Below are 22,985 nucleotides of genomic sequence, written 5' to 3' on the forward strand. Positions count from 1 at the left end.
AGACAAAACAGCTACCCTTCTCTAGTTAGTCCACACACTCACCAAGGTGGGGTTTTTGTTTGGTTGGTTTGGTTTTGGGGGCTCAGTTGTTTATTTTTAACCTTCAAGGTTATCACACAAAGTACTGATCAGATATAAACTCATTCTGCCAGGTCAATTTCCTTTCAAAACCATATGTAGGCTACATTTATAGCAGCAGATATTATGTAAGTTGTCATCTGTCAGCACCTGTCTCGCTTTATGCAACATTTGTATAAAAGCACAAAACGGGTACAAAACCCCATGCTGTGTAGTTGGCTAATTCAACAGGATATGGAGAAAGACATACAGGAGGAAATCAGGTTGCACTGAAATAGTTTGTACCATTTCACAAAATATCATTGGGTTGCAAAATATTTTTCATATACACAGACTAAAATGAATTGATAGGGACTTGCAAAGCAAGTAGAAACATAAGAACTATAGCCATTGTCCAAGTAGAAGGGCTGGAGTAAAGCAGAGTCAGCCAAGACACCAAAAGGAGAGAAAAAAAAGAGTGTATAAGAAGAGGAATAGACAATCTGTGTTTCTTGATTTTAATAACCTTTCTACCAGCAAGCCAGGAGCTCTGCATTCAGCTGTTGGCAGAAACAAGTTGTGTATATGCTCCATCTGCACAGGTAATTATTTCATTTATTTGTACACAAGTGATGACATCTGCACACTGATCGCAGCAACACACTGAGCACTCCCTCTGTCCTGCCTGCCCACCTGTCTCCAAGTTAGAGCTACCAGGAGGTAGCAGAGCCATCAACCTGAGCATGGGCTTGCTGCCTGAAAGGCCAAAGTCCTACATGATTTTAACATGAGTTCCATGTCACCAATTTACATATTAAAGTAGAATGACTGAATCAAAACCATTGTTTGGATTCATTAAGGAATTTGGATGAAGGAGAGAGTGTCATCTTTCTCAGCTGGAGCTCTGCATGCTCAGCATTATGATCACAGCATTTCAAGGGGTTCCCCTACTTCAGCCAGGTGGAGTCTGGCAAACACTGCCCCAGGACAGGCATTTCAGCTCAGTTTTATAATTAGAGTTCTCTAAAGTGCCTATTGTTGCACAGCGGAAGAGAAACGTATGTTACTTCTGCCCTATGGGTATAATATACAAGTTTTTGTTAGATCACTACCCAAAATCCTGCATATTCAAGGCTAAAAATATTGCAAGTGCCAGGTGCTTAAGTGAAATGGATTAAAGTCAAGTGAGACCCCTCAGACAAGACTCACTTTATCTTTCTTATTTCCCATTTAGCATATTCACTTCTGTGCCAGTGGGAAATGAAGAACAGATGATGGCAATACCATCAACAAGTAACCACCTAAAATGTACTCTCTCTCTTTCTCATGTCTAGTAAAATTCTAGGAACAAGTAGTGCCTAACAGTAGGGTTCAGTCTGAAACTGGAAACTACAGTACAGAATGACAGCAACACAGGTATAGCCACAGGGTCAAATGATGTAGACTGCTAAATATTCTGCACTTCTGGAACAGGTTGACTGCATTCACCCTTAATAGCAGATGTTCTGGACTCTGAAACAATACCCTATGCTCCACAGTCCAGATCAGGCTGAGGACACCATCCTGCCACTCATTGTATCCTGCAGCACATCTGTAACATCCCTGAAGTCACTCCAGAACTCATGTCTCCATACACTGTCTGGCCCACAGTTCATATTATTAAAAGCATGCTCCATTTTGCATTGCAGGAGATCTATGTTTGGAAGACAAGCTACACCACCAGTGCTTATATCACCTAGATCTTCCACAATTCCTGGTCTTTCTCTGGAACCTGGCCAATTCCTCACCACCACGCACTCCCCAGTCAGGCAGCCATACCTGGAGAAAAGAGGATGACATGAATATTTCCAGTAGGTCCTGGCCAGCAATTGAAAAGGAAACACTAATTTTCAACCTACTTCCTGAAGAAGTCCCAGGGTAGAGGTTGCCATCCGCATGCAGTGAGTAGTGCTGCAAGGTGTAAGAAGTTGGGTGAACTGTAAGACCACTGCAAATATTATTTCCTTCAGTTCCTCTGCATCCAGCCTGTGACTATCTCTGCATGTGCTTCTGGCTTCCAGATGTATGCTAGCCACAAGCTTAGGACATTACACCCCACAACAACATGCTCATGAAATGACCTATTGACAAAGGTCCTCTCCACCTTAATTCAGACAGCACTAGTTTACTGGTTTCCTCATTTCCTTCTCTCCACTCTGGTTTCCTTGTCAAAGTACTCCATGTAGTTTAAAAAACAAACAAACCTCAACCACCTCAAAAAAACAAACAAAACAAAAAAAACCACAAAGCACAAGATGATACATATCCCTGAATATTCATCAGCTTAGTCTCACATGCATCTGAAAGTCAGGAGATCCTGGGGCAGCATTTTGAAAGGCCAAGCATCAGACCCATACAATGGGAAGGCCCCAGGGGTCTCTACTAGCATAGAGAGCCCTGAGGTCAGGCTTGCACCCCCAAAACAGCCAACCACAATCAGGATTTCTGACAGCACCCCCTGCTACCTGCCTATGGCTGGAGAACGGGTGTCAGGCAGAGCAAAGGTGGGTCAGGCACCCCCCTCATTCTCCTCATGGATACCTTTGAGAAGTGCATTGGTTTTTGCCAGCTTAGAGAAACACACAACTCAGACTCCAAACAGACCTGCAACACAAGCCAAAATAAATAAAAAGCCCAGCCCTTCCCCCCACCAGAAGAACAAGGACTATATCTACGTTGATACCAGACATACATTCATTCTTCGGTGGACTGCCCCAGAAAAACTGCTTGGAAAAGATGGTCCACCATCTCCAGCTGGTGTCTCAAAGTCGTGGCAGAATACTGCAGCCATCCCTGGTGTCCTGAGCTCCTCTACAGCACCTTTTGGTGTGACTGCAACCACAGTATGAATGACACAAGCCGTAACCTTCATTTCAGTGTTACCACAGTTCTTAATATAAATGCTGTTGAATGAAACACCACTGCTCAATAGGTAATGTTCCCCATGTAAAACATTATTTTCCACTGTGCTTAACCTTTCGAGTACATCACTTCAAAGCAGGGGGGGTTATGTGTTCTTTTTTCACCAAACTGGAATCAAGGATGAGTCACCGCCTTAACCTGGATCTGATTCAGACTTATGCTAGGACTGACAGTCAGTTGATATCACAACTGCTAAGTGGTCTCTACAAAGCTGGTCTCAGTCCAGCCCCTTGAAGGAACAGGTGCCCACACTACAAAGTCAACAGCAGGGCTGTACGAATCACTGTTCCAACCACATCAGCCACCAGAGCAAGTGGCATTCTGAACAGCATTTTGTTGTGAAATGAGCCCCATACATGGCACAGTCAAGGTACTCTACACACAGTTTTTGTTTCAAGTCCAACAGAAACTCCCAATGGGATTTTTAAATTTATAAATAATTTTAAAAAACCCACACCCCTCAGCACAAAATGATTACACAGATGTCCCATTGCATCCAACACATTTGGTACTCAAAATCTGGTTTTGCCTTGTTAAGATGACAGATCTGTTAAGGTTCCTGGGAAGCTGGTTCTAATGAGAAATTGCCTGATGAGACATCCCAAATCCCAAAACTTTCCTACCTTCCACCTGCTAAGGAGTAGACCCAGAAAACAAGAACTTGCATGCACAGCCTTGCAGTCAACTTTTAAACCAGCATGACAGCATCCTAACCCTGTCTTCAGAATCATCACTTTCCAGTCACAATCCAGGCCAATTAGTGCTAGTCCTACTGCCCTCGTGCAGCCCAGCAGGGTGGTGGGAGCACAGGCTGTGAGCAAAGACCAAACAGTTCTCAAGGCAGAGGCCCTCTGCCTCTCAGGAAAAGACCCTTTTGCACAGGCCTTGTCATCTGCTTGGTTTACAGGCACAGTGCCTGAAATCCTCACAACTCCCAACATCTCTAAGAAAAACAGACTAGGTAAAATTAAGCCAATTTCTTCCAGCCCCACGTCCTTCTCTCTGCCAAACCAGTCATCCTATTCAGAGAAAACGGAGTGGTCAAAATGTTCTATAAAACACAAGTGCCACACAACCCACTGGCTTCCATCTACATCTTGAAGAACAGAGCGAGGGGAGAGAAGAAAAAAAGACATCACACACAAACAATTTTCACATGTTTAATGTAATGGCACCCTAATTAAGTTTACAGTACTTTCATCTCCACTAGATACTGTGTTTCAAAAGTATAATGGGAAAAAATAAGCATGAAAAAACACTATTATTTTGTAAAGTTTTAGAAACTCAACCATTTGGAGTTGCATATACATAAATGTCTTTCAAAAAATCATAAAGAATTGTACTTTTCACTCTCACACAACAACAACCAAAAAAAGATTTTTCTGTGTCTTTTCACAAGATATGGAGATCAAAGATGGCAAACTTCTGAAGTCAGGGGTGTCAGAAGGTTATACCAGGACTTCCGCTGGAGAGCCTGCCATGAAACAAACACTATAAATAGGCAAAGAATGTGCAAGAGCTCTGAAGAAGTGAGAAGCACAACATGTTTTGCAAGCCTGTGTTCTGACAGCCATGGAACTGAAGACTGACTGAAGACTGCTGGCTGAGGAAAGCCTGCCTGACTCTCTTCAGCTAAAGTCTATTCAAAGCATACCGGGACTCTTAGATATCAACGAGCTCTCCTTCGGATTTTACCTTGGATCAACAACCAAAACAAGCAGAAAGGCCACTTAGAAAAAACATAGGAATAGCAAGTATCTGTTGGTTTTCCGAAGACAAGTGATTAAGAGAACTAATATGGAAGCAGATAAAAATAGTACCTTAAAAAGACCTCTGCCTAGTCTATCATCTAGAAAACTAGCAACCCTATCATTTTATTATCCTTTTCATACTTTGACTTTAAAGAGTTAAGGAAAACAAGTACACTTAGTACAAAGTCTGGAGCATCCTCAAAGAGGGAAAGCTAACTTAGAAGAATCCAATGACCCTTGATTTTTACCTAAAAGCTTATCCTGACAGACAGTGAACTCATACAGTCATTTGAAAAATACTTCAGTCTTGGGGGTGGCTCCATCTCCTACAATTTACAGTGCTCCTTTTAGCTTTTATTCCTCTACTTAAGATTAGGGAATGGAGCCAAGTTCACAACCAGAGAAGACTATCTTTGGAGAATTCAGTGGTTTGGTTCTAGTAGAAACTTTAAATATTCCTTCTCCCACACTTAAGATTTTTTTTTTTTTAAATGAAGAAAATATTCACAAAATTAAGGCATTAACATTTTCTCTTTGTATCCTTCTTCTAGAGCTGCCTCTCACCTTTAAGTTCCAGAAGTCATCATCCCTAAAGGACGTTCACTAATACTTCCTTATATTTAATAATAAAGGCTGCATACTTCCAAAGTCTTATCAGCATTAATAATTCTCATCAAATGCAAACAGAAATACCCCCTAAAATAACTTTACATTTGTGCAAGTAATTCAGAACTTTAAGTTAAAAATCTGTTCACTTGGATGCGAATATGATATGAATCAGGCAGATAATTTGATTCATGCACAGGACTGATGGAGTATATTAAAGAAAAAAATGCAGAAATCTGCATGACTTACAACTTTTGGTTGAATCATATCTTAATTATAAAGAAGAAACTAAAAATCTCTACTTACACAGAAAAAGGGTGGAAATAACACAAACACACTCACTCCAGCACTTGTCCTACCATAAGACTATTGCACATTCCGATAATGTTGCACAAATTACTGGCTTTTTATAAAAAGACCATAATATGAGGTATTAGTCTATTAATAAATAAAGAACATGGAAAAGGAAAAGCACTTAATATAATGCAACAATCTACTCCAAGTATTTAGTGAATGAAAACTGAACAAGCATTAATACGTACCCTCAAGGGGAAGATTAAAGTTACTTAGCAAACAGGCAGCTTTCAATATCAATCTGAGAAGTGAAGGGTTAAATCTGTTTTTCAAAAGACTTTAAGAACTCAAAGCCTATTAAAACACTGCTGTCCAAAATGGTCATTTCACTTATGCAATTAATCTGAAAGGTAAATTCTTATCTCACAGTTCTAGAGGGATGGCAGTATGTGGGTGCAAGCAATCTCATTAAGGGGAACCAATTTAATACGCTAAACCTGCCTAGTTAAAAAATAAAACAGAACTCTTGGATTGACATTGGTTAAAATATTCAGGGATTTTGCTGTGAGTTGTTTTTTGTTTGGTTGGTTTTTTTTTTAGTTTTAAGTAGTTTAGAACAGTTATGGATTTCCATGGTGCCAAAATTGATACCCCTCAGTATCGCCCTTATTATCAGATTCCAGCACCACAAGGCATTAGATCAATACAACAATTGTAATTTTCAGTTTTACTATGTTTATGCTAAGAATTTACCTTTCAAATCACAACACTGAAAAATTCCTGGTGACAGGTAATAAAGCTGTCAACCTAAAGAAAATGTATTTTTCATTTAGACCATTCCAGAAACACTACAATCTGCAGGCAAGTTTATCTTGTTTAAGTTAACAAGAGCACAGAGGAGTATTTAAGTTCAATAAACTGAGCTATGGAAACTACATTGCACACATGGTAACATAATAAGCATAAAATAAGAGTGTTTTCAGTATGCTCTTCCAAACCTTGTTAGAGAGATATACGTATTTTGGAAGAAAAAAAAAAATCAGACCTTGTGTGCACACAAGCTTACGTGAATATCCCTTAAATAAGTCAAGGGTAACTCAAATCCTAAAACCTTTTCAGACCACTGAAAGACCATCCAGAAATAAAAGTAATTCCTACATCACTCTCTCAGGTGAAGTACAATCTTAACATATTCCTTCTTGTTATTTTTCAAATTTAAAAGTTTGCAATGCTGGACAGAGTGACAAAGACCCAGGTTAAGCCATATTTCTGCTGCTATTTTGTGTGGATTATCTAATTTGCCCAATAAGTCTGTATCCAGTAAAAATAGCAAGTGAAAACTTTGAAAGATGTGATAAAAGCAGCACTTCGCAATTAAAGTATCTCCTCTGTTGCAAACCATACACCAGTAACTCAAACAGTCCTAAATTGGCATATATGAAAAAAAATTATATTACATTTCTGAAATTAAAAATATATATCTTGTGTTGAAGTTCAAATTTATAAAGTGTTTACTAAACTAAAATACATATAATTTCTTTTGTCACATGACATTATTTCTCTCCCATTCTAAGTAGTTACTGAGACATCAACTTCCCAAATGCATGTTGTTCCTATTCTGAAGATTAGTTTCATCTACAATTTCTTTACAGTAGTTAAGTGTTTTTTAGAACAAAGAGTTCAAAGATTTTTTTTTTTTTTTCCATGTTAGCACAAAACCAAGAAAGATTATGAAGATGTTGAAAGAAAAAGAGAGATGAAAAGAAAGGAAACATTATTGTCCGGAACAGTCTGTATACGTGGTAACCATGTTTCCTCGTCTCTGAGTGACAGTCCTACAGTGCTTGCTGGATCCATGAAACCTGGCATCAGTTCGCACCGCGTGTCGGTGTGCATTTTCAAAGTCACTAAACGAAAACATTTTTTCCATATTTTCAAACACATCATCAAACAGTCCACCTCCAAAGGAGAACTCTTGGAAAGAACGTCTTTGCCGATTGTGAGCTTCCCGATGGCTTCGGAAGTGATTTTCAAAGTGCTTTTTGGACCGTGAGTTCTGACTAAAGAGGTCAAAGTCTTTGAAGAGATCATCAAAGTCAAAATTAAATGACTGATGGAACGGGCTTCCATTATTTCCTTGTCCTCCGTGACGGCCAAACTGATCATACTCTCTTCGTTTATTCTCATCTGATAATGTTTCATACGCTATTTCCATTAAAAAAAAAAAAAAGTTAAAAAGTTTATTTACATTCTCATTAAAAAAAAAAAAAAGAAAAAAAGAAAAAATAAAATTAAAAAACCCACAAAGAACAGCAACTTTCTCCTTGTCTCTCAACAGGACAAATTTCAAGCAAGACTTCCATTCAACATGCAAGACCAATCAAGCTCAACATTTGTTTAACTTTTTCCAATCCAATTCACGCCATTGCATAATAAATAGTTATTTATTTATAATAATAAATATAGCTATACTATGAGGACAGATTATATTCTCAAAATTGTAAATTCACAAAATACAACATAGTTTAACTAGCAATAAAGGTTAGTGTTTATATTTGAAAGAAAATAGCAATGACATATGGCAATAAGAAAGACTGTGAAAGAGAGAGGATGAATTAGGAGCTCTACCTGACAAAATGAACCGTCTGCTGCATTCCTATGACAGAAAAATAGTGCAATGTCTGCAAAACTACTTGCCAGCCAACAAGTTCTAGCTACACCACAGTTACAACTAAACAACAAGTCAAACATCAAAGAGATAAAACAAACCGAATTAATTTCCTCTATGTCAAAATTCCTGATTTTTCAAAAGCTCAACAATAAACCTAGATTTTGTGTTTGGATACACCTGAAATGGAATTAGGTTTCAATCTCCTCTTTGGTCCAGAACTACAGCTACACGTGTTCCAAAGCAGAAACTCAGACAGATAATATACCCATTCTGATAAAATCAGGTATTTTAAATGCTTCCATTTTCTTATCTTTCAAAGGCTTGCAACTATTCTATATACTTCAACACTTAATTAAGAGTTCCCAGTTCCACCTGTAATAGGAGCTAACAACTGCAGTACATATCTAACAAGACTGTCCCTCCCTTTCACTTTCTCAGAAGTGGGCACACATTTTTTTCAGCAAGCCTTTTGCTATTCTTGATTATTTGCTTCCACCGCTGTATTTTATCACAAAACTCTTATGAATGGTTTATTATCACAGGATAATTCAGGTTGGAAGTGACCACAGAAGGTCTCTACTCTAAACTCGTACTTGAAGTAGTGTCACTAGGTTACTCAGGGCTTTATCTACTAATTACTGAAAAATCTCCAAGGTTGGATGGAGACTGTACAACCTCTCTAAGCAACCTGTTCCAACGCCGGCCTGTCCTCCAGGTGAAAAAGTTTTTTCCTTATAACCTCTTTCACCTCTTGTTTCTTGCACTTCCACCAGGAACAACTGAAGCACCTTACTATGTGGGCCGAGGGTTGTAATCTCCTCATCGTTACTGGGAGGCTGCTGTTAGGCCACCCTGAAGCTCTAGTAATCCTGAGTTGGATCTTGCTAGACAGATCAAAAAATAAGAATTAATCTCCTAGGGCTCAAGTTGTCCTGCTGCCAAGTAAGAGCAAGAGGCATAGGCCAAAAAGCTTAATAAGCAGGAACACATAAACTGTGTAAGCAGCCTGCCGATGTACAAGGACACAGAAACAAGTCAGATATTGATACTGGACATTTGACATCACAAGCAGAATTAAGAAAATAATGGTTTTACCTCTTATTCAGTAAAAACACAGTATACTTAAGTCACCACATTTGCTCACAGATATATAAGCCATGTGTCAAATTATTAAGACTTCGGTTAGTGTATATTACCTTCAGCAATTTCTCTGAATTTTGCTTCTGCACCAGGACTCTTATTTTTGTCTGGGTGGTATTTCATAGCCAGCTTGTGAAACGCCTTCTTGATCTGGCGGTCAGATGCATTTTTTGGAACTCCTAAGATATCATAATAGCTCTCTGTAGCCAGTATTAATTCTATTATCATTAAAATGCAGAGAGCAAATGTGAAGACAGATTGTGTAGTTGCCATTTCTCTCACTCCTAGAAAGAAAAAGAAATATACTTGAAGAACAACTTATTTCAGGTTCCACAACTTAAGGTCTAACTATGAGCTAGAAGAGGAAGACCTGTATGTTTCAGGAGTCACTCAGTGACAGACATGTAAGTATGTTTTTTCACAACTGTCAAACTCCCTTCCCCTAGTTTCATAATCACAGAATATGTAAATGAAAATACTACAAATTCACATTTCATATACATCACAAACATGCTTCAGTGTTCATCTTTTCCACCTATCCTTAAATGCACATTTCCCACACAGCTGTTGAAGCAAATATACAATACATTTCACTGTTCATGCTGGCATAGCTGAACTAGCTTTAAACTAATCCTTGAGCTCTAGGACCATAAACATAGCAGCTCTAAATTAAGCACAGGTTGAAAAACCCACTCAGTACTGGAAGATCAATTCACTGATTAGCTCTTGCAATAGTAAGAGCCTGAAAACACAACTGGCCTAAAGATTGACTGAGGCACAGGAAGACAAGACTTAGACACTCATGCTCAGCTTCAGAAGGTCATTTAACTGACCTAAGGTGAACATGATAAGGTGTAAAACACTCCTTTAAAGTACAGAGTTCAGTCTAGTAGGACACATTTTCCTTTACAATGGGCTGGGCTTAGCTTACTTTCATATTAGATTGTACTCTAAATAAAAAAAAAAAACAACCTACCACATCTTTGATATCAAAACATTCATCTGATAAGTATCACTTCATAAGTGTGTGAACTGAACTAAAAAAATAAGTCTTTATATAAGACAAGCAGTTTCAACAATAATTTAAAGCTGTAACTATGTGTCAAAAACTTACATTTTAAAACAAACTGATGCTAGAACTTATGGAAGAAGCTGTGGCATAAATAAGTCATAAGGAAAAAATCATTTCCATGTAGCCACATGTTCTTTCACAATTTTTACGAAGGAGAAAGTGAGTTCTTCCTATTAGAAGGAGAGATCAAATTATTTTCCCAGGCCTGTGCATATTATATTAAAAACACAGAAGACAGAAACATGAGTGTTCAAAGACAGAATGCTGGCTGTCACCTAACCAGCAGGATATACAACAAAGCCTTGAACATGCCCGAAGTAACATGTTCCCCTCACCAGATTACATTGATTTGAGTGTACTGTAAATACAACTCAAGCAGATGAATGGCAGTACTTTCCTGAAAGTTGAATAATCTAGCCTTGCAGTGTGAGTACCATTAAAGTTAGAATACTTTTGGACAGTAAGTAGCCCAAACATTTGTCGTGCATAGTCCAAAAGACAACTAAGATAATTAAGCCTTTAATAGAAAATCCATACAGACTAAAGAAAATTAACACCCAAGCACCAAAAACTGAAGAAAAACAAAAAAAATATAATAGGCAAGTTGGGGGACTAAAATGAACATTATGAGGCAAGAGCAAAAGCCTCATAAGATTAATGTGCCAATGCCCTCTTAAGAATTTATTTGGCTAGCAGCCTGCATGATATCAAGTGTTAGGGCAAGGCAGTTGAAACAAATTGTATTTTGATCAGTGTACTTAGATACCAAATGGACAGTTCTTTTCAGTATTCTTCATGCATGATACCAGACATACGTTTAGTACAAGCCCTTCCAAAGCTTTTCTACGCATCTTTCTCTCACCAGTTCGCTAATGTGAAACTTTGCCACTTGGGGACTAAGAACTACACACATATATATTGTTCCACACTTTGGTACAGATTCATGTCCGCATCTCACATATGAAATTACTTTTATTTTATTTAATTTCCTTGTACCTTTTGCTTATATAATCACCTGCTGCATTCTCTTGAGGCTAACCTCCCCACTTCTACTATTAACACTGAAAAGAGCTAAAAAGAGCAGTTTATGTCCTTCATTAAGAGTCAAACCCTCTTTTATAATTCCCAAGTTCATTAGAGCCTGAAAACATCAAGTTACTCCCTAAAAGGCTTCTGCTCTGCCTAACCTTTTCAACTTCACTTATTCTTGATAATGAATTACACTTAAGTTTTCTTTTTTCTACATTTTTATATTAGGATTTATTTAATGTGATTCTATGCTATACTTCCCCTAGGTTTATCTGGATTTCTAAAGCATTTAAAAAAAAAAAAAAGAAAAACAGTACTTAAGTTTCAGAGGTTTTTTTAAATAACGTAAACACATTTAACGCTGCCCTTGAACAACTCAACAAAAACCAAATATAAGAATAAAATGAAATGAAAATCCAATATAAGCAGCATTTTAAACTTATAAGGTTATCACAAAGACATAGTAAGTCCTATGTTTAGACACTATAATCAATTACTGAATTCACTTTTTAGAAAAGGCCTATTTTATATGCTGCCAGCATCTTAGTGCTGCTACTGTTAACTAAGATGTTAACCTCCAACCTTGACCTCCACCCTGTCATCCCTAACTATTTTTCACAATCACTTTCAAAATGAAGTCTCTTTTAAAGACTTATTCTGCTTATGTCTCTTCTCCTTCAGTTTCCAAATCAAAAAGGGGCAAATAAGTTTCACTTTCCCAGCTAAATGCGGTAGTTACTCAAAACACATTCTAGAACTCATTAAGGTCTGTATATTCCCTGACATTAAGCTCATGTCACAAAACAGTCCCTCCTAACAATTATGGAAAACTACATTTTATTTAGGTACATATAGCAATAAAGTTAGAGATTTTATTAACACAGTTTAATTATTTAAGTCTTGTGGATAAGTAGCTACAGATCTGAACTACTATTAATCTTGGTATAAGAAGTATAATGCCTCATATTTATCAAAAGTATTATAGAGATGATAACAATCAGCTTTTTATCAATTTATCAACATTTATCAATAGCTGCAAGATGAAATTATGTTTAAGGATGATGTATTTGCAATAAAATGTCACATATAGAACATAAGGAGCTACTTCTGTCTTGCAATGCAAATACACTATTCCATCCCTCTTTTAAAGTAACTAACAAAAGATCTTAGGTAAATGCTTACAGTCACAAAGTCTCACATACTCAGCAAATCCACAGCATCACTACTGCTCCGATTACCTGAACTGTAAACGACCATCCAGTGGAATTCTGTTGTCACATAATTAGCTTTGCAAACTATTTCTTAGTAGTAAGAAAGTTACCGAAGTTTTCCATTGGTTCTCATATCACGACTAACCCAATGAGTAAGCAAGTCTCCTAATCCACAACCAGCCACAGAAAAGTCTGTCAAACTCCACAGCTTGTATTTCACTTGGCCTCTGCTATACTGACTAGAAAGCAAATATAGAAGGCTCCTGAATCTTGCTCTGGAGAACAGGGAAAAGCGACAGAGCTTCCCCGGGTACCGTCGTCCCTGCCAGACCGCAATGACCCTCGCTGCAGCCGCACCACAGCGCAAGGCCGATCCAGAGCTCGGACGATACCAGCGACACTAAGGGACGCTGTCCCACCTACAAGTCGGCCAGGCTTGGGAACACCACAGCAGACGGGCCTAGCGAGAAGCGAGAGCCCAAAGGGCAAATAAATCCACTAGACTGACTCCCAGCGCCCACTTTTTCCCAGTCCTCCCCTTCCGCAACCACCTGAGCCCCCTCCTAACCTCTCCGGCCCCTCCGCGTCCGTCTTCCCTCCAGCTACCTCAACACCCCTCCGTCTTCCCCAAGCTCTTCTCCCCTTCTCCAGCGGCTCAAGCGCTTCGCTGCCAACGCCTCCCCGCCAAGGGCAGAGGGCAGGCCCGGTCCCGCCGTTCCCCTCACCTGAGCGCTCACTCTCCGCCGCCAGCACCGCTGCCGCTGCCTCTAAGCGCACCGCTCCCGCCCAACCGCCGCCAGCGCTCGCGCGGATCCTCCCCACGCAGCGCCGCAACCGCGGTTCCTACACGAAGCGCTGCGCCATTGGCCGCCTGGACACACGTGATGCCGCGCACGCGGACGGCCCTGCCGCAGCTGCCGGCGCTGGGCGGGGCGGAGGGAGTGGCCGTTGTCCCCGTGACTCCCGCCCCCCCCGCGCCCCCGCCGGCGCGTGGATGGTTCCGGGCCGGCCGGGGCCGCGCCGCCATGCCGCGGTACTGCGCCGCGTCCTGCTGCAAGAACCGGGGCGGCCAGACCGCCAGGGACCAGCGCAAACTCAGCTTCTACCCGTGAGTGGCTGGGGAAGGGGTAGGGCCTGCGCGAGGGCTGGCCCCAGGGATGGCGAACGCCAGAGCGGCCCACCCCGAGTGAGGCGAGGCCCACAGCGGCACCTCAGGAGCCGCGTGGGAGGATAAATGGCCGAGAAGCTCGCTGCAGGGGCTGGGAGCCGCCTCTGAGCCTTGCCTGGTCCCGAGCGAAGGGAGGGAGAGACGGCTTTCATTTCGGGAGGGGGCGGGGAGAGGGAAAAGGGTCGGCGGGCTGAGTGTTTGTTGACCCCCCCGCGAAAGCGGGACAGCACCTCCTGACTAGGTGCAGAGGATTCATGAACTGAAAGCCAAAAAGTTTCGTCTAAAAAATACAAGTTGTGCTTGTAACCACGAGGCTGTTTAGCTGTCAGTGGCACCGGTTACCCCATTTTTCTGAGGCGTGGCCGCCTTTGTGGAAGGGCCGTCCCAGCAGGGCAGGCTGAGTGGAGTCTTTGGCTCCACGGTGAAGGAGCTGAATGCCCTGGATCTGTCAGCCTGCGAGCTAAGTGGAGGGCCTAGCAGAGTAGAAAGGTAAACATATATTGGTTCTTTAAAATTAAATATTACCACTGGAATTATTGTCTTGCTTACACTGCAAACAGAGGCGTTGCTGGTTTTGGAGGCAGCTGAGCTAGCTGGAAGCTAACTGGCTTGTGTGCCAAAAAAAAACAGTTTATGGTGGATGCATAGTACTATCCAGCCACCTGACTGATTAGTCACCATCCCAGGCACGCAGCAACCTCTGTATTGTTGTGGTTACGTGGCTGTACATTTAAAATTTAAAACAGCATTTCTCAACACTGAGAGGAACGCAGCGCAAGTGACTAAATATTAATGTATTTTTGTTGAATAAAACTGATAAGCATTTGTCAACAGAAGTAATTTTATAGCCTTTAGGAAAAACTTGAAGAATAAATGTCACAGCTAGCCTCAAAATGTGTTTTGGTAAAATGTATACCTCAACCTAAGTTGTCACTGTGTTTCAGTTGTTGAGTAGTCCTTGTTATTCCAAGATCCGGAAAGTTTGTTTCAGTTGCTGAGTAGTCCTTGTTATTCCAAGATCTGGAAGTCTGGTTAGGAAGACTCACAGAAAGACTGCTTTGAAAGGGATTTTAGTTCAGATTGAAGGAAAGCTCCTTTTCCTGGCATGCCTCTTAATATGTGATTCATCATAAAACAATCATGAAAATGAGGGGAAATAAATTTTTTATATTGCTTTAGAGAATTTAAGTGCCACATGGATGATCAAAACAAGCTTGAGTGCGATACATATTTATATTCTAAATGTATGGCATCAGTATAAAGATGATTGCAAAAACACAGCTGTTTTATCTAGCCATTTTATTGTGCTGCATTTTGAGTATCATGGTCCTGTAGAAGGGGTGCTGAGATTTGATTCATAGAGATCTTTTGCCCTACATTAGCAACTAATACTGATGTGAACTCCTAGTTTTATTCCCTTGCCTCTAAGCACCCCAAAGAAGTCCTCTGCTGCTCTGTGGGTTTGGGTCTGAGTCCCTTTTGAACTTTGTAACTATGACCTAATCTCAGCTGGCTGAACTGCCTGCCTTTGTTTTATTTCTTCCCCTCTCTGACTTGTGCAGCAGTGGCAGTTCCTGAATAAATTCTGTCCAGAGAACAGAATCTGTTGATGAGTAAGGGGGTACTGAAGCAGGAGTAGGTTCTAGCAAAGTTGCCTTTACATGAAAGCAATAAAGTTTTATATCAAACATTGTCTCTCAGTAGAGATTTCATTTCCCATCTGAGGCAGTGTCATGGTTTAACCCCAGCTGCTTGCCCACCCTTCCCTGGTGGGATAGGGGAGAGAATTGGAAGAATAAAAGTGAGAAAACTCGTAGGCTGAGAGAAATACATGATAGGTAAAGCAAAAGCTCCACACGCAAGCAAAGCAAAACAAGAAATTCATTCACTACTTCCCATGGGCAGGCAGGTGTTCAGCCATCTCCTGGACAGCAGGACTCCATCATGTATAATGGTTACTTGGGAAGACAAACACCATCACTTCAAACATCCCCGCATCCCTCCTCTTCCCCCAAAATATATACTGAGCGTGATGTCACATGGTGTGGAGTATCCCTTTGGTCAGTTGGGGTCAGCTGTCCTGGCTGTGTCCTCTCCCAAATGCTTGTGCACCCCCAGCCTCCTCACTGCTGGGGTGGTGAGAGAAGCAGAAAAGGCCTTGACTCTGTGAGCACTGCTCAGCAAACACAAAAACATCCCTGTGTTATCAACACTGTTTTCAGCACAAATCCAAAACATAGCCCCATAGTAGGAGGAAAATAAATGCTATCCCAGCCAACACCAGCACAGGCAGGCTGACTGTGGAGAAGATGGTGAGTGCTGTGTTGCAAAAGTAATGGCAGCGGAAGCAAATGTTCTCACACCCTTCTCAGAGAGTGTGATTGAGGACATGACCTTCAATTGAAAGACGACATCCTGTTATTGAGAGTCTACTTTGGACCTATGTAGTATACCTCCCAGGATGAGCTCTGCTGCTTATAGGGCATGCTGTATAACATATGTAATGATGCTATTGGGTGTACACAATCTGAGTAGGGAGGATTTGAAAAGGCTGAACCTCTACCCTGTCCGTGAGAGGTTATTGTGTTTGTGCTAGCATTATTCCTTGCACTCCTGCAGACACTCAAAGCCAGGTGGACCAAAACCTTGCTCTGTTTCCTTGGTAACATCAAAACTTAAATGGCAGCAAAATCAAAATATTGGGGAAGGGGTGGAGACATTTACCCTGTCAATCTCAGGTACCTTGCTCTAAAAATTAGCTAAGTTTGCAGTTTTGGAATGCTGTGGGCCTGCGTGAGCAAGTCATTGCTATGTGAAACTTTTGGAGGAAACCTGCAGCTTCAGGGGTTTAAGGGTAGGATCTAGGGTTTGCCAAGAAGTAGCCCAACTGACTGGTGCCTTTTGTAGCATTTGGGTGACACCAGGCACTCCAGGTTCTCTCCCCAACGTCTGTTGTGTGTGAATACCTTACTGCAGAACCCAAATTTTTTGTGCATTTAAGTTCCATTAACAGATGGTATTATAAGAAACGTTATCAAAAGAACTGATTATTAATTAAAAAGAAAAAAGAGCTGAGGGAAGAGAAATTGAGTTAGGAATGCTACATTTCTATTTAGGGAGCAAAACAAAATGGCTCTTGTAAATTGTGGGCACTTGCTCATGTCTGGATGTTTCTGTTGTCCACCATACTACCAACAGCTGATAGTTTTCATGTTCTACGGTTATGACCAGGTCAGATTTAATGACTCCATGAATCTCTTTCTTACAGTTCCATGTACCCAAAAGCAGATTTTTTTTATAATTATTATTGCTCATGTTTCTAAGGAATATTGTTTTCTTAACTGTAGTAATTTAACAGTGCTCAGAATTCAAGTTACAGTTTATGTATCATATGTGGTTAGATGTTAGAGTCAAAGGAAACTTGATATGCATTAGAGAAATCTGCAAGCACAGTTCAAATATCAATAGTTATTGGATTAATGTGTAAGTAACATCCTGATTAGCATTTCATACGTAATTTTAAGAAATGAATATTTTAATCTTTTTGTAAGGCAAGACTACCTTGTAAGGAGCAATGAAACATTATTTATTTGAAAAGAAGAAAGAGAAGATACTATGCTTTGGTTTTTTTTGTTGTTGTTTGTTTTGAAAAAGATTTCCACTTCATGATAAAGAGAGACTTGAGAAATGGCTGCGAAATATGAAACGAGATGCATGGACTCCAAGTAAGCACCAGCTTCTGTGCAGTGATCATTTTACCCCTGATTCCCTTGATGTGCGATGGGGTATACGATACTTGAAACATACTGCTGTACCAACAATTTTCTCTTCCCCAGGTGATGAGGTAATGTATTTCTATCTTTTGTTTTGTACAAAGCTAACGAACTATTTATGTAATACATATGTTCTAATTATCTGCAATATATTTGTATTTTATTTTTAAAATAGAATTCCTGTCCATCAAAATGTTTTGTCAGAAGGACTAACACAAAACGAGTCTGTGATTAAGTACTGTAAAGGAACAACAGCTTCTCATACCTTGACTGGCAGTTTAATATCTTTTTTTAACTGGAAATTACAGAAGCATAGGTAATTTCCCATAGGAAAGTGAATTTCCTATGAGAATATTGTCATTCTAAATATTTTTCCTGTGCAATTACTGTTAATTAATGTTTTAATGTTCTTTTAAGGTCTTTTATTAGCTGCACATGAATACTGGCTTTGAAATGTATTAGTTTCAAACTACACATTTTTATTTCCTGTCCCTAACCTCTCTAACCTAACATCTAAGAATTCAGGATGGTAGGCTACTAAAGATATCCCACAAAGACTATTCCATCTTGTCTTTTACAGAGTTGTACTATTGGTTACACAAAAATACTGTGCTACCCAAGCACCTAATCTTGATCAAAGCTATGCTAATTGTTTTCTGGCACATAACTGTCTTCCTCTGGATCATCATGTTGGAGGTGGGAGAAGTGTAAGGACTGGCATTAAGGCTAAATTGCTGAAACTGACATGTGCAAGTCAATTAGTTTTACAAAACAATTTATTTTTAGTTGTTCAGTTCTGTGTCTTCTTTGATAGCTGCAAGTGTTGTATGCACTGCTTTTGACTATGTACAGTGAAAAGCAATCTTGATAAATGTCTCAAATATAAAAATACAAAATTTTGCTATTTATGGCAGTAGTGATTTAGCAATAAATATCTTTCCTTCCAACCCTCCCACCCAGCTTCAATGTATCCTTTACTTCACTGTGCTGTTACTGTAACAGGGAGCCTGTCTTTGGAGCTGGACTTTACTGCCCTGTGCTGCTGTGCAATTACAGATAAACTATGTTATTTCCCAGTGAAGAAAAGTCGACTCTTCCCCTTCTCTTCATTCTCTTTTGTTTCGCATGTGACCATAGACCAGTCATAGTATACCTAAAAAGATGGACAGGTAACAAAGGTAACAAAATTTTATGCAGTGGTGTTGCTGAGAACATACCAATGGCTTCTCTTAAGTTATTTTTGCCTCAGCAACATGTGTATCTGGGAACAGATAAATAGATTTATCCAGTTTGGAAAAAGAATATTCTGTGCTTCCTTTCAATGTATCCATCACTTCCCTGCTGTCAAAAGAAGAGAGATGCCAGTTCTTCACATTTGTGATACCATGAACTTGCTTTCCTGGTGTCTCACTTCTCTCTCTGGCATTACTTTTTTTAGTCTCATGGTTCTGACTGCACTTTTCTAAACATAAAGACATACCCTGTCCATGACCACCTCAGCAAGTCAACAATATCTGTTGACTTGGCCATTGATTCTATAGTTGCCCCAAACCTGAATTTTCTACATAGACTAAATATTCGCAAAGACATGGGAAAGGGCTCTCCTTATTCTAGGGGAGAATCCCTTGTTAGTATGTTCCTAAGTTAATGCAGAGGAACAAGAAGACATGGTCCCCAGCTGCCATTCAACTGTTGTCTATAAGCCCTTGGTTTGGAAAATGGAGAGCAAAGAGTCACAATGTTTGTGTATTGTTCACGACCACCTTGTTTTATGTATTACGGAGCAAGTGAAGGATATCTTCCCAGAAATGCTTCATGGTTCTTTAGGAAACATTTAATATTATTTCTTCTTCTAAATAGAGAATGTTTGTGTCCTCAAGGGCAGTGTTAGTTGCCTTCATTTCAATGTCAGGAACCATTCTACATTAGTTGGCAAGGATTTTTCTTTTGAAGACTCACGAGAGTGTGAGGGCAGGGACTGATGAACAAGAAATCTTATCAATGAAAGTAAAGATCTTTCTTCAAGCAGCTCTGTCCTGAGAGTTGTTTTGGTGCCTTTGCTTCAGCTTTAATAGCAGTTCTGATGGGCAATGATTTGGGGGACATTTCCCTGATGTATTTCATAAGAGATCTGTCTAGTTAAAAGACTGTCTGAGAAGGCTTTTTTCAGCTGCTGGCAGAACAGAGAAAGGGAAGTACTTCATTCTCTGAAAATTCGTAAGATTGATAGGATGTTAAGTATCACTTTTGAAAAGACAAAGGTAACCAAATGCATATTATTTTTGTATACATTTTTCAGTCATTTTAAGACTGAAATTTCATATAAAATTGAATTACAAGGCTTAGTGAATTTAGGATACTTTAGACTATATAGGCACTTTAATGAACATACACTTCGAAATTATCTTTTATTAAAACCATCATAAACTGATTTTTCAACCTGGCCTTTCCCCTGTTCCTTCCCCCACCCCCACTGTTGTTTGTTTGTTTTGCCTGGCATAGATTTAGTTAGCAAAATTAAAATTACATATTGTTCTGTTTGTTTGTTCTGTGTGGTTTCAGTTTTATTTTTTAGTTCACAGGCCTAGCATGAGTACAGGTTCTACAGATTGGTCTCATAATCAAGCCTACTAGAAAAAAATAAGGCACTATTAATGTATTTTTGTTTTACTGACTGACATACTAAAAAGCTTGTTTGGATACTGATCTTAAATCTGATCATGTAGTGATGTAGTTTATGTGGAAGAGGGGAAAAGAAGGTGGCTAAATAAAAATAAGCTTCAAATTGTCCCTTTTTCAGTAACATCTTCTGTTTAAGCTGCTATTAAAATTGTATCCATCTGCTAAGATTTCTACCCATACAAAAAGTTCTCGGTTTTTATGAATTGCAAAGTTCAGTTATCAGAATTGAATTGTTTGTCTATAAATCATCCTGTGTGATTGTGCATGAATATGTTTCATTATTCTGTAAGCCTGTGTTCATAATCTTCTGTTGTTAAATCTTGTTTAGGGTAGACTGCATGACTAAAACTTTGCTTTGTCTTTCTAAAACAACTGTGTTCCATCTTTAATGCAAAAATCTTTTACTGTGTATCTTTAATATACATATATTTAATATATTTCAGGTGGTAGCAGGAAGTGCTAGCCACGCTTTGTCAGGCAGATTTGTGAAGCCACTTCTCTTTTAAGTGGTTTTAAAATTATGACTCATGGAAATCTGTAATGTTCCTTGGAGTTTGAAAATGAAAGGTACTATTACCTTTAGAGCTTTAAAATAGTATTTTAACATTTAGGACCTGAAGCAAAGTTATGGAAGACACGTAGATGAATTTTCGGGTCTCTGGTGTGATTTTTAAAGAGTGCTCATCTAAATTATTCCTTATGTAGTATCACGCTATAGAATGAGATTTGCCCAATTTTTATGTGTGCTCCTAGTTACAAGCTGGTTGTTTTTGTTTTCTTTTGTTGCTTTTGTTTTTTCCTCCAGGAAAAAGGTTCTTCTCAGAACAACCCACAAGAGACAAAGAGAAAAGACCCAGAAGAAACAAATACAAATGTACTGTCAGAGAAAGCATCTGTGTCACTTGAACCTTGTACACCAAAGAAAAATCCTGCAATTACAGAAAATGTAGAAGAAAAAGCAGAAGTAGTTTGCTCACCTACATTGAGTGAACCTTTAAAAACTCAAGAACTAGTACTTCAAAATGGAGAAGGCTTTCAGGCAGATATTGTCAACCTTGATAATTCCTCTAAGCAACATATACATCCACCCAATCCTGTTTTAATGGCAGCAGCAGTCCAGAGCATGGAAGCTACCAGTATTCATACTTCTATAGAGGATCCAGTAGGCTGTACAGCTGCAGTCTTGCATTTTACAGACCCTGACTACTTGAATTCATCTCTGAAACTGAAAAATGCTTTAGGTTCAATTACTGACTATGCAGTTGAAGATCCCAACTCTAATGTTGTAGGTTGTTCTGTTGAAGTGCAGCCAACAAGTGAAAATGCAGTTTTTCTGAGTACAGTCACACAAGCTATTGAACAGTTCAGTGGAAGTGAAGAATCTGTCATTGCTATCATTGTGCCAGCTGAGAGTCCAGAAGAGCCTGAAATAGTAAATAGTTCTTTCCTGCCTGTTACGCAAGAGTTTCTTGACACAGAGGAGACAGAAACAGATAAGTCTATGTATATGAATGCATATAGTGGAAGTGATGTATTACAAACTGAGCATTCATACTGCAAACAAGACATAGACAGAGATCATCTTTGGCAGAAAATTTCAAAGCTCCACTCTAAGATAACTCTACTTGAAATGCAGGAGAGAAAAACTTTGGGGAGACTTAAGTCCTTGGAAGCTCTTATTGGACAACTGAAGCAAGAAAACGTGCTCTCTGAAGAAAAGCTCAAGATTGTAGAGAACTGCTTTACCACACTTGAAGTGACTATGATACCGTAAAGGCCTTCGATGGTTGTTCTAAAATACCTTTTTAGCTTCTTTGTTCTTTTGGACAGATTAACTTTTGTCTCAGTCATGCCATTTTAAATGTCTAATGCAAATTGTGTGAAGAGCAAATATTCTTAAAAATGTTACATCAACCACTAGCAGTGGTAGAATATTGCCTGTAAAATGTGACTTGCAAATAAACTTTTAGAGAAAATGAAACCTATAAGTGTTTTGTTAGAAAGTACATGAATTGAATCAATAAAGATGAGTTAAAACTTTTTAAGCTGCTGGCGCCTCTGAAACATGCAACAGCTGTATCTGGGGTAGAAGTAGAATGGTCAGAATAACCATGTAGGATGGACAATTATAAAACTGGGGTTTTTTTGTTTTTTTAAAAAGGCATCCCAATTCTCTTTCAGAAGAGTAATGAGGTGTGTAATAAACATTGTCCAGTAAGGCCACAATTACTCTGTAATTTTTTCATGTGACATCTTTTGTACACTTTGACCTTATTAAAATTGTTTCTGCAATAAAAGGCATTTCATTTAGTTCTAGAAACAAAAATTCTTTAAGATAGTGTTACGGTGAACAATTGCTTTTTTCTTGTCATTCAGCTCAAACAGAAAGAACCATCTTAAAAGTGGTATTTTTGCTAGTTAGTGAAAGGGAAAGCTCTGACTGTTCAGTGAGTCGTATCTGCTCAGAATTTCTCCTCTTACAGTCTATAGCTGGGTAACGTGCATACCCTTAATAATACACTGAAGAAAACAATGCTTTGCAGAGCAAAGTGTTAGTCAAAGTACTCATT

At 39.4% G+C, this 22,985-nt stretch overlaps 2 protein-coding genes across 2 annotated transcripts; one reads left to right on the forward strand and one right to left on the reverse strand.

Moving 5' to 3' along the window:
• Positions 1–4,164: 4,164 nt before the first annotated feature.
• On the reverse strand, positions 4,165–13,624 carry DNAJB9 (DnaJ heat shock protein family (Hsp40) member B9). The gene is made up of 3 exons (XM_080359163.1): positions 13,518–13,624; positions 9,537–9,764; positions 4,165–7,874 (listed from the first exon to the last, which is right to left on the reverse strand). Exons 2-3 carry the CDS (start codon positions 9,751–9,753, stop codon positions 7,444–7,446), a joined length of 648 nt encoding a protein of 215 aa, XP_080215289.1. The 5' UTR covers positions 9,754–9,764; positions 13,518–13,624; the 3' UTR covers positions 4,165–7,443.
• A 120-nt stretch (positions 13,625–13,744) lies between these two features.
• On the forward strand, positions 13,745–22,653 carry THAP5 (THAP domain containing 5). Its single transcript, XM_080350403.1, has 3 exons — positions 13,745–13,900; positions 17,615–17,804; positions 21,221–22,653. Exons 1-3 carry the CDS (start codon positions 13,818–13,820, stop codon positions 22,187–22,189), a joined length of 1,242 nt encoding a protein of 413 aa, XP_080206529.1. The 5' UTR covers positions 13,745–13,817; the 3' UTR covers positions 22,190–22,653.
• The last annotated feature ends 332 nt before the right edge of the window (positions 22,654–22,985 follow it).

This window comes from Nesoenas mayeri (genome assembly GCF_963082525.1).
Source record: "Nesoenas mayeri genome assembly, chromosome: 1".
Lineage (NCBI taxonomy): Eukaryota > Metazoa > Chordata > Aves > Columbiformes > Columbidae > Nesoenas > Nesoenas mayeri.